The sequence below is a fragment of the Pagrus pagrus genome (genome assembly GCF_965226575.1).
Source record: "Pagrus pagrus genome assembly, chromosome: 4".
NCBI lineage: Eukaryota > Metazoa > Chordata > Actinopteri > Spariformes > Sparidae > Pagrus > Pagrus pagrus.
Window position 1 is genome coordinate 10,725,804 of NC_140188.1, and position 13,001 is coordinate 10,738,804.

Below are 13,001 nucleotides of genomic sequence, written 5' to 3' on the forward strand. Positions count from 1 at the left end.
AAAGGCTCTTCCTCACCTCCTGTCGTGAAAAGTGCCTGACAAAGTTTTGCATTCACAGGTGTTAATTATGAATGCATGTCAGGTGTCAATATTTAGTGACTGCAGGAAGCAGTGAATGTAAAAAATACCCATTCTCAAAACTATCACACAGGAGGAGTCAAAGGAAAAGACCGAATCGCTTGATGTACAGAGCTCCCTGTGGTTTATTAATAAAACAGAAAGGCTATTTGAGGAATCAAATGGTCTAAAAATATGGTTTCACTTCCTGTTAAATGGCACAAAACTATAAATAAATACGGCAACCCTAATATGTGATCCTGCAACTGAAACGGTGATGGGCTGATCATCGTGAGAGCGAACTTCCTGTTCATCTGAAAGCCAAAAATATAAATCTGAATCAGCCCTGTCCTATAAAATGGTGCTCTAAGCCCAGAGTTTACAAAGTGGTATTTCTCACCAATTTTCTCACATATGTAAAACACATTCAATAGTGCAGAAAGTTGCAAAAAAGCTTATGTGGGCAGCTCTTTCTTTTGCCAATTTCCACTTTCTTTCATGAACAGTCTCTGGCTCTGCTGCACAAAGACATCTTTCATTTTCTCCTGCATACATATTCATTCATCTTCGGTCCGATAAATTAGAACTATAGATAACTAGGAGCACGTCAAAAACATGCTGAAGTTATAATTAAGAACTGGCAGTGGACTGAGTCAGATGTGGAGATGTGGGTGTGAGGACAGAAAGTTTTACCTCAACAAAATCAGTTTTTCTTTGAGAGAAAACCAGTTGACAAACTGCATTGACAGAGCATAAAATCTATAAATCACAAACGATAAGTAATTATAAAAATCAGTTTCAAGCAGGCGGTGGTCTTGTATTGACTTATTTGCTCGCAGGCTAGGTTAATTGTCTGCGAAAAAACCCCCCCAAAAAAACAAGCTGAAGCAGGCTGCTGCATGTTAAGCTTACATGGAAACCAAACAAGTAAAAACACACAGACAGACAGACGAGCTCTGGCCTATTTGGCTTCTGCATCTTTCTCAGGGTTTATCCTCTCCCTGAGCCTTATTTGATCAGAAATTTTGATCTGCATCCATCCAGAATTGAATTAGACTCCCCTGACTTGAAAGATGGATGGGTTGTAGAAAAAAGTCATGCATTTAGAATACCTTGTGTTGCTCGGGCCGAGTCCATGATGCCTGCAGAGGACAGAGACACAACAACAAACAAAAAGGCAGAGCAGTTCTTAGAAGGCAATCCTTATCCAGGCAAAGCTGGGAGGCTGCACATTGCATGCAAGTATTAGGTATCCAGTTTACTTTCCGTACATCAATAGTCCCTGAGCTGAATGTCTTGTGTTTTGCTAAAAGTCTGCAGACACAATAATTAGGTGTGCTTTGGATTTCCCCTTCTGGAGAAGCCTTATAATGTGGCACAAGGGGTTTTCTAATAAAGGTGTATTTCTGGGGGGATGTTTATGGGTCATTTCTGTACTACACACTGGAACAACTATGCTTCTAGCACCAAAAGAAGTCTGTTGGCATCATGATAGTGCAAATGCTTACAGATAAGAAGGTTATTGGTTTATCGGGAAGAGGTGACTCCATTACAGTGCAACAGCAGATATCTGTCGGTCTGTTTGGCAAAAGTAGTGCAGCAATTATCGACTCACAATCCAGTTTTGAGGCTTAAAGCAATAATGAGAACGTAAAACTCAATGAAACTGAATTTACTCTAGCACTGTTCTGTCTGTCCTACATCAAGGAACAACAGTAAGTACCCGAGTCATCAAGTCATTGAACAACACTGGCTGTGTTGCTCAATAAGCAATGAGGGGTTTAGAAGAAGCAATTTTGCTGCAGCTCTTCCCGAGCCCCACGTCAGACCAGCAAATAAATCTTTGCCTACAGGTGGCCTGTGTTAACGTGGAGTCATTTTGCAAGTCAGATGAGCTGCTCTGAATGCTAACAGCACTTGTAGTACGGTCTCATACGCAGCGGGTTGTTCTTCATTGTTATGCTTTCATTGTATTCCAAGGCTAAAAAAGACAAGAATGTAAATTGCATAAAGAGTTTCATTCTTTAAAAAAAGTAACGATGGCACCTCTCTGTCACTGCACACATTCACTGCAGATTCAGAAACTGCTCTAGTAGTGCAGTGTCTAGAACATTATACAGTATTGCTAGAAAAAAAAACTAAAAGCGCATTTTACTCAATTTCTGAGTGGGATCAATGTGAGTTTTACAGTTCTTCATGTTATTTAGAGCTTTGAGCAAATGAAGAGACATGTATCCAGATAAACAAATGATTATCATAATCACGTTGGTCGTTTCTCCCTCCCAACTGACTACAGAATTATCTAACATCACGACAGATAAAATCAAAACCCTGAATAACAAACAAAGACTTTGAACTGTACTAGACGACATGTCAAGTTAATTCACAGTGACACTGAAAAGCCCAACTCGACAAGACAAACAAAGTTTTTTGAAGAGCATGCTCTATGGATTTTCGTGATGCTGAGGAGAAAATGTTAAGCATGACAATGGGATGTGATGGCCCCACATAGTGACGAAGTGATGAAGCGTAACAAGCAAAATGGTAAACAGCTATTTCATCAGGTGCAACGGCAAGAAAATGTCAAGTAAATGAAAGCAATCTGCTGGAATAATTGGAGGGCGAAAAAGTGAATCAAACCATCAATGAGTTCACATCTCGAATCGCCGTCTCATTTCATCCGCTCAATTAGTAATTAATGCAGGTGGATTATAAATAATAAAGAACATATGGTGTGCTTGAATTTAAGCACCTTATATCACCCACAAACCTGATTCACCATTTACTATCAAAACAAGCTAAATGAGGAAGGCGAGGAGACGATGAAGCACTTACCGATAAATCATATGCAAAGTTGCTGTAATGAAATTTCACTGTGTTCTTAAAAGCTTTGCAAGTCCTCTACTGTCACAGTAAAACACACCGTGCACCCTACATCGTTAACAACAGCAGTCGGCTGCATATCACCGCCGTGCCGGGAAAGAGCGGCAGTCCAATTAAAACAGGCAACCTAATAGTCTGGAACATCACCAGCTCATCCACATGCTCGTCTGCAGCGTTGCTTCTGCAGTAAGTGAGCTGACAAGTATCGCATTCATATCTGTGACAGGTGTTTGTTTAAGACAAAAGGACGATGAACAACAGCAGATGCGAGCGCGCAAAACGGAAGGCGCCAAAAAACAATCACTTCTCCGAGCAAACGCGCAGAACAATGTGGCGCCGCTTCCCTTGGGACTTATCATTTTTCCAGCCCATTGTTATTCCCTTCCACAGAGAATTATCCTTGCTCTCTATTCCGACATGAATTGTAATGTCAGCGTGAAGAGGGCAACGCAGAGAGAGAGAGAGAGAGAAGACATACTAACACAAATACACTAAACACATAAATGTACAGAACCCTGGCGGTGTTTCATCCACTGGTGATGCCTGACTGAAAGCGATGATTATGCCTATTGTCATCGTCCTGTGTCATTAACTGCTGAGCCTCATAACCTCTGCCTGTAACATCACAGAAAAATGACTTGTATTTTAGTAAAGGAACTCATACATCACCCCACTACTCAGCAAGCAGGCGTGCTGTTGTGACTGAGCAGTCTTTTGTGCTTAGAGAAAACAATGCTCTCTCTGCACTGGCACGCAACGCTTCAAGCATTGCTCCGTTTCAGATGCCCTGCCCGAACGGCTGCCACACAACATTAATTACACATTTTCTTTAAGCATCGCATTACTTATTAAATAATCGTGACTTTCTTTTTTCAGGTCTTTGATTTCTAATTGGCAATCTGGACGTTAGAGAGAGCAGGCCTCAAAAAGCGCGTTTATGTCTTAAAACTTACATTTTCTCTACAAAAACAGATGGATTACAGACTTAAAATATCATCAACCCATCAACTACAAACTCTAATGTGCTTTTAAGTTTAATAATTAGTCATATTTCACTCCGGTTTCCCTCTGTATAGTTCAAAATATTTCCAGATAATTACAGCTCGGAAACTCTGTGCATCAAGCAAAATGTTTAATATGTATTCAAATAAGCAAAACATTCATTATGTAGATAATGTACAAAGCATGGATAAATGCTTCATTTACATTTTCAGTTATTAAACAGACACACTTATCTGGAGCGACTGAAAGCGAATGCATTCAAAGGACTGAAATGCCACACGTAAAGATGATGGAAGTTTTAAAATAAATATATAAACACTTAACTTTAATAGCCTTATAGACAAAAACAAAACCTTATGGGGATGAGTACTAATTTGAATTTGAAACACAATTCCAAGCAGCATACACCCACGACTGTACAACATATTTGAACATACTGCTGCTTTTCTATTGTACGATACAGTAATCTCCCTCAATCCTCTCATTGTGCACCCTTTTACTCACAGTTATCACAGAATGCTTTTGTCTGGCGACACTAAAGATTGTGTGTAGGAGGTTGTTCAGAATGAATTTGTTTCTCCCCATGTTAACCTTTTAACACCAAAGACCACGGTAAAAAGGAAATGGAGTCTAACCAAGCCAGACAAGATTCCCTTTGGGAACAAACCCGACAATGAGCAGCTAATCTGTCACACAACATCGGCTGTGACGTAGACAGTCTTACATGAATAAAACACGGTGTGTGAAACTGTTCTCTAATCCTGGTCTTTCTTCTTAAACATTATATGTAATTCAATATCTTGAGCTACATAATCTGCAGCATAGTTCCCACTTGGCACCCTTGGCTCTCAATTCCTTTTATGTTTACAATAACTGAAAGGTTGAAAATTATAGCGGGTATAAATGTCAGCTTAAAGGTACCCTGTGGAGTTCTGCAGGTGATGCAGGTGATGCGATTCGCATTCCCTGCCAATCGTTTGACGCTATTCCACTGATCTACAGGTGGCGGCAACTGCAGGGAAGAAGAAGACCGCCGGCAAGTAAACATGGATTTAAACAATCGGCTTAGCAAATATTTTATGAAGAGGGAAATACATTCAGCACATTTGTAAGACCTCAACAATGCACACCATGCGTTTTGTTGAGCAGCACTAAATACAAACAGAAACTTTGCTTGTTTTTACAAGAATACTCCACAGGGCAGCTTTAATAACTAAACAGATGTTTTTGTTGGGCTGTTTAAGGCTTTGGTCTAGCTTTAGAAGTAAACTAAAAGACAATACACTACCATTCAAAAGTTTGTAATCTCCTGCCACAAAAACTTGTTTCGATACAGTCAGATGGCTGAGATGACTACTCTGTATTTATGAATAGTCCTTAATGCTTTGAAAGTTGTAGAAAGTCCACTTTACAAATAGGTGTTATTTTGTATTAAGAGTTTGAAAAAAAAAAAAAGAAAAGAGAGAGATGTTTTGTACCTGGAGAACAAAAAGCTGCACAGCAGTTCAACCAGACTGACGAGTGAAAGGTCATAAAGAGACAAAAATACCTCTGAGCAACACTTAAAAAAAGAATATAAGAAATCACAAGTAACTGGTAAAATAAAGTGGAAGCTTTGTGTAAAAATCTGTGCAGGTTCCTTATTCACGGTCAAGTGCACAAAAATACCTACAACAAGCTGGTGTTAAAAGGTTAAGTGTGTTGCTTTAGCAAAGATATTCTTCAAACTTCAAAATGGAAATAAAAGGGAAGTCTCGGGTTAGTATAACTAACATATCAGCTGAACATACTATGGGCTGATAAATCACAGTTTGAACCTATTCAATGTAACCACTGAGTAGACTGCACATGGCATAAAGAAAATAAATCCTCAAGGGTCACTTGCACTTTTCTGGACTGGAAAACAAATTCAAGATCGAAGGGTACTTGTCAGAAAAAATGGCACTCAGTAGAGTCCCAACAGCCCCCTTTAATTTAATCAAGTCTATATTTAAATCTGCTAGATATGGATTTGTATTAGGATCTGCATCAAACTGTACTCGCTCATAGATACCAGTCACCTAAATATGCTTGATTTTATCAATCAAGATCCATGCATTATTCCCTCAGAAATTATGTGGGAACACGCCCTATCTCGCAATATTAAAGAGAGTGAGAGAAAATCCCAGTATCTGTCCCTTTATCCACACAAAAAGTTGGTCTATTCTGGGCCGAGACACATCCTCCATCCAAGTTTTGTGGAAATCCGTTGAGTAGTTTTTGTGTAATCCTGCTGACAAACCAACCAACCAACAGACGTACACAGTTTTCCTTGGCGGAGGTAATAATGCATTTGGTGTCTGAATCATATTGTTTTTGTCCATGCATTAAAATAGCTGTTAATGTTGGAAAGAAGAAACACATCAATATGACAGGTAATTCCAAACTTTTTAAAGGTAGTGTTTGTATGTACAAATGCTTTCTGACGTTTTTTGGAGTATTGAAAATGAAAATATGTTATTGTCAGAGTGAAGTTTTTGTAAAGCTTTGACGATTACACACATTAATCCTCCTCTCTTATGCTGCTGAATTTCCCGTCTTACAGTGAACAAACCATCACTGATATGTGTGGGAAATAACTGAATGAGAATAAAATGTTTTTATGATCAAAAGGCTCTGTGTAATAAAGTTAAATGTACAGTACTATTCAAACAAGAAATGAAAGCAGCTAACCAACTAGGTCAACCAAAGAACTGACCCACATATTTAAATCTACTGCTAATTTATTCTGTCTATTCATCTCCACCACACATCTTAAATGGCACAGTGTAAATCTGGACTGGTTCTCTAACCAACCTCTAACATCAGTATGTCCTGCACTTGACATCCTTTTATAGTTTGTTCAAAATTGAGCAGTAAATTAACAGCTGCATTTTTTAATTTATTTTTTTCAATTCACCATGTCCACCCCAAACGAATGTTGTTTCACTTGTCACACCTGTCCTGGATGAAATACAGCTGTTATGATGATTACAGATAGCATGACAGACGGACACTAGATGAACAAACAGAACAAAACGATTAAACAATTAGCAGCCGTTACCCCACGCATTCATTAGAGCCCAGCCGTGGAAATCATTTCCCTTGCTGAACTATGAAGGAAAATCTAAGCAATATGCCTCTAAACTCTACAGTCAGTCAGTAAGGCTGCTAATCATTTCTTTGAAGACAGCTGTGAAGAGATGCCACAGATCATGAAGCAGACTGCAGACTAAGGTGCAAAACACGCTGCCACCACAGCACAGCTGTGCGTCACATGACATGTGTCACGTGACATGCCATGGTGCAGCACGTCAGCAGGATGACACGGTGCAGAAAATGGGTGGGGAATGCATGTTTTGACTGCCTGTTTTCTTGCTAATAAAAGCCTGTGTGCGTTTTTAATTTTCTCAGCATCCACCTGCAGAGTCAGTCCTCACACCTACAGTAAAGCTGGCCAGGAAATGTCTTTTATGACCTATAATGGTGAGACTGTGGGATGCAGCGCTCTGACTGTGACTCTAACCCTCTGAAAAGTCTCTCCGTTATGTTAGGCAATCCGTTGTGACAGCTTCGACACCACAAAAGAAGACACTGGCAGGAAGTGGAGGTGCAGCAGCTGGGTGGTGTGTTCCTAGCTGCTTCTCAGGGGACATCTACACCAGATAACAAGACAGACTTGAAAACTGTTGCTGGGCGGTGGGGCTATGTATGCGTCTGGCCACTGTGGGTGTGTGGGCTTGTAAAGAAAATAACAGTCCTGTCGTGACGTGCGTCATGTGGTGGTAGCGTGTTTTGCACTTGATGTGATTCTCCACTCAAAACCTATTTTTGAGTATCAAACACTCAGCCCTGTAGGCTTGACAGGTGGCTGGGAAACATTTATACCTCCTATCGTGGAGCTCAGTGGCTGTAGTCCACTGTAGTCAGTTACGATGAGTTCAACAGTGATCAGTTTTCACAGTTGAAGAAATGCCCATTAAACCTTTGCTTGCAGCATAATCCACATCTCCACTGCCCCCTCCATGATCAGTAAGTCCCAAACACTCATATTCTCTTTTTTGTCCTCAGGGGGTGAGTGTTTCATCGTCAAAAGACAGATTTTAAGTGGAGTCCTTTTACCCTCAATTTTCAAGTGGTACTGACATAAATGTTAGACAATCTACAGTACTATGGAGATGACAGACAGACTGAGCTGGGCTTGAATTCAGGCAACCTCATGCTGTGATGGAAAGTTTGAAATGATCAGGCAACAGCGACACACAGAAATGGCGTTTCCCTTTTATTACGTTATTAACCAAATTTTTCATCTGATCTCGTGAGATGAGCTCCACACGCTTCCCATCACAAGATCAGTGAAGTTTGTCGGCTATATTTGGGAAGCATGCAACAGTCGAATCAATTTCATGAGATCTGATGAGATCATTCCTTGGGGTTTTCAAGAAACAGCTGGGAAATTTTCAATAAAAAAGGGGATTATTTGATTTCAGTTGAGGGTTTTGTCAAATCTGGAGGCATACTTTGCAACACTACCCCAGTACATTTCTGTGCCACGCAGATTTCATACCTGATAGATCCTGTTTAGATGTGCCTGTAGGAAGAAAATGTAGTGCATGTAATGGACTGGCTCCAGAATTCCTCCATGAACTAAAGTATCTCTCTGAAGCATTTTCTCCCTCATTACCTCTCAACTGTAGCAAGACACCAAGACCTTGAAAAACCATGAGCCATGTGGGCAATAGATGTACGAGAATACCAATCAGGTATTCATAGTTTTTGATGGTTTGCACTTGTAATATTGAAGAAGACATTACCAAAAGCATATAGTATCATGATGTAATGGTAGGTCAAAAGTTAGCCAAAACAAATTTAAAAGATGGTCGCAGAATATCCCAAGATAAAGATAATAAATTATAACATTCTAATATAAAAACTTTTCAATCACCAGCATGACCAGAATAATGATAACAGTGATTGAAAATGCTAAACAAACACTTGATCACTCAAGTGCTCAGTCTAGCAAACGCTGTACAATAAGAAGCAGACAAAGTTTAATTATTGCCTCAAATTGCATGCTTATTTTGGGAATGTTATAATTGGGTTTCTGATGCAGATTTTCTTGACATTTGGGAAAACTCAAGTCAGATCTGAGTGTGCTCCACACTACTGGCTGAGTTTCGCTGAGCTAATTACATGAGATCCGCTGGGCCATCTCCAAGGAGCTGCTAATTTAGGGGAAATAATCAGTGCTACAGAAAACTTGTTGAGTGTTTCGCCGTGAAACTGCAGACGTCCCCCCACCTGCACATGATCAATATCCCTCCTGAATTTAGGTTAAAGGTATTCAATTCCTCTCCTTTAGACTCCAGCGTCCTGCAGGTTTGTGTTTCTCTCTGGGGGTTTCTAGCCAGTGTGTCCCAATTTCACATCACATACTCATGCATTATTAAGTGTACTGTAAGAAAGTTAGTGTAAAAGAAATTAACCTTTTTCATTTTGCACATACAGGAACTGATTCATGAGATTTATTGATATCGGCCAAACTGCAACTTTAGAAATATCACCAATTTCCAATCAAGAAGTACCACAAATTTCAAGTTTTCATGGGTTTATTTCTATATTAATCTAATATTAATTAATCTATATTTAAGAATCTACTAAGTGGTTTATGTATGTAATATTTTCTGTATACAGTGCAGCTGGGACATAGATAATATCAGTCTACTTTGCACCACATGTGGTTCATTAATTCCAAAAATAATTCTTGTAGCACCCTGGCCCTAGAGTACCTAAGATTTAGATATTTAGCTTCTACGGTCATCCATATTACTTTAATTATTTTACCTGCTCTCCTTCAGTGAAGACGCGCTCACCGTAGCTCCAGCTGATGGCGGGAGTTGGATCTCCTGATGCTTCGCAAGTCAGAGTTACCTGCTCCTCCTTCTCTGAAGTGCTCTTATTTACAATGTATGTGATCTTCGGTTTGACTGTAAACACAAAAAACAAAGTCATCACAACCGCTCTGGCATTACAAGACAGCCAGGTGGTTTGGTAGGACAAGTACAATAAGCAAACGAGCAACTCTGTGGATTTGGGAAGAGTTCAAAGGGAGGATGAGGATCAGTAGCTTGACAGGTGAGTGGGATTCTTCTGGCAGCAAAACTGTATTTTAGCTTTCCAGTCCCAGCAGCAGCAAAGTTGTGATAACCATGTGTGGAGCAAAACTTAATTCATGTAATAATATATTTATCTCAAAGGAGCTGGTCCTCATTTTTGTTTACAGTTGAGAGCGCTGTCACGTTACAGTACACCTAAGCTAACCTAAAAGCACAGCAGGGAGCCACAGCTGCGACATGAGCAGAGCGAAGCAAATTGAAGTGCTACATTTGAAGTGTGAGGTTGCGCTTTCATATTTTTCATTACACTCCACGAAGGGTCGAGCATGGATCGAGCAATGCATTTGCTAAATGTAAGCCTATTCAATATTGAACATATAATTTACAGTTTTTAGCAAAGAGAAAACAATTGTAACCTTGAATTAAAATGCTGTTATCTCAACCAGTAATTAGCAAATAAACAAAGGAACAGCTGCGTTGTAATTTTGTCATTTCTAAATTAAAAGTATTTGAACATGGAACAATTTGTATTCGCACTTAGGGTTGTCACAAGCCGACCGGCAGGGTTGTGATCAGAGCTGATTGTTTAAATGGACTGTATCAGCTGTGTTAACCCTGATCCATTTTCTGAACCTTTGTTATCATTAAAACACTAGAACCATTTTGTAGGATTAAGCATTGTGAGCGATAGGACCAGAAAAGGGCAGAAACAAATGAACAGTGTACAGCACTTTCAATAAGAGTAACCACACTGACGATGTGTGTCACCAAGTGAAGTGAGCGGAGCTGCTCTGGGTATTTTGCAGGTGCACAAAGCCCCTGAAAAGCTTCTGCTGCTGTCGAACAACTGAATTTTAAACGTCAGTATTTTGTTCATGCTGGAGAGACAGAGATGAGAGAAAGATCCTGCATAAACCTCGCTGCCACTACAGCTGCACACTGACACTCAGCCTTTTCTCCAAAGATGTCGATGCATAATACATTTTCTGAGTTCAAGTATTCAGTGCTCAAACAATTTGCTTTCCTAATTTCAATGTCGCCTTATTCAAAGGCTCTGGAAATCTATTTCCTCAATCAGACTTTGAGGTCACATGAACACAAAATCTTGAAAGAACAGAATAGAGCAGTATTCATTATTTCACATGATGGATGTCTGCATTTTTAATTTTTTTTTTTTGTCTGTTCTACTCGCTGGTTTGAAGTGGGGGAGGTTAATCAGTTCGAGAATACTGTTGTCACATACTTCACCATGTTCACTAGCACCATGTTGGTAGCACTGTCAATCAAAACCCACACAATCCCGATGAAGGTTTTGAATGTTAAAATCTGAACAAACACTACCTAATAACCTCATTCAGACAGCACTCCTCTGTAATTCAGCACATTGTTCTGTATGGCATCTCTACCTTTGGGACTAACAAGACATGGTGTGTAATAAACGCAGACATTCGGCTGGACAAAGCTGAAAGAGAAAGCCAAAAGCCTCGCCTGGGGGGAACAGAGGGAGAGAGCTCTATCTCAGAATCATAACTCCACATGAATCACATGCTGATATCATTCAGTGTGACTAACATTTATTCTTTATCTCGGACGAATAAACGTCCATAAATCCACTTAGTTGTCTGTACATACATGGGTACGGTGTTTACATGAACTGCTCACAGCTAATTCTGCATTCTTCCAAATTTTGCAAAGTAAAATGGACAAAATGGAAACAACTATTGTCTAAAAAACACAGGGCTTGAAGACAATACCAGTGCATGCAGCAGCTGCCATTACAACAACCCATTTGAGTCAGTTTTTGTTTCCTTCATTATATTGGTCCCTTGTTTGTGTTGTTTCCATCTATCAGATTAAAAGGTGCTATATGTAAGTTTGTAACACCAAAGTAAGGCTTACAATTGCTTGCTTCTATTTCTGGCATTTTTTTCTTTGCTGACGAACGTGGTACCTTGCCTTCTAGGCGAGTCTACTTCATCATCCTCTCATGTTGGACTGAGGGCAGACTAGAGGCTACAAAGTGTGTAATTATGAGACAGGACGGACAGAGGCTAGCTGGTTAGCATGCTAACTTCAGCAGACATCTCTGCAACACAACTCATAGACGTCTTTGACCTGACATCACTTATTTTCTCAAACTGTTGAATACTTGAGTTAATTTTAAATTGTTTTAACAAGAACATTTTTAACTCACCCCATTTTCACATAAAAAATAAAAACTATGAAAACGGAAAAAATAAGTGGTAGAAGGTAGAAGGAGAAACTGCTCTTCATGCAAAAAAACAAAGATATGCTGCAGACACAATTTAAATTGCAGGAGAACTGGTGAGTTCCCAAGAAAAAGTAGGTAATTGTGCCTATAATTATTACTAGAGTTGGGTTTATATGCTGTGAAATCACCCTACCTCCCATAGAGAATAAATCCAGTCTGAATGTGCCTTCTTTTCTGAACCTCATCTTAAATGTTTCTCGATTATTGAATGTTCTAGAGAAACATTTTCAGAGGCTGCACTGTGCAGCTACAGTATAAGATGTAAGAAAATATAAATATCTGATCAGACTTGGTATCGAAACGCAGTCAAGGACTTCAATAAGGGGGAAAAAAACAATCTTGAAAACACATATACACATTAATAAAGCTTTCATATGCGGAAGAGGGAGCTTACCAGGAAAGGCACGATTGAAGCTTTTCCCACATTGATGTTAAGACACCAAAGCTTTGGGAGTGCAAGAAAATCCTCGAGATAATGAGGTAAATCTTGCTAAAGAGGTAAACAATGTGCTATAAAAGCTGCCTTCAGAAATTTTATGGTAATTGTTTAACAGTGAGCCCTAAAGAAACCTGGCCCTGACCACCTCTGTTGTTTGGGAAGATAAACTGCACCACCTAACTCATTGTACATTTAATTGACAGGAAGACTGCAT

General features: G+C 39.6%; 1 protein-coding gene across 6 annotated transcripts in view; it reads right to left on the minus strand.

Annotated features, from left to right (window-relative positions):
- The window catches only part of ncam1b (neural cell adhesion molecule 1b), an 82,675-nt gene that overhangs the window by 24,679 nt on the left and 44,995 nt on the right, over positions 1–13,001 (minus strand). For 4 of the 6 annotated variants that reach the window (XM_084350829.1, XM_084350831.1, XM_084350834.1 and 1 more), the window contains exons 8-10: positions 9,805–9,947; positions 8,528–8,551; positions 1,170–1,199 (exon numbers count right to left, since the gene is read on the minus strand). In XM_084350829.1, coding sequence (XP_084206955.1) covers positions 1,170–1,199; positions 8,528–8,551; positions 9,805–9,947 — 197 coding nt within the window. The remainder of the gene's footprint in view (positions 1–1,169; positions 1,200–8,527; positions 8,552–9,804; positions 9,948–13,001) is intronic. The other 2 variants (XM_084350830.1, XM_084350832.1) reach the window with 2 other exon arrangements.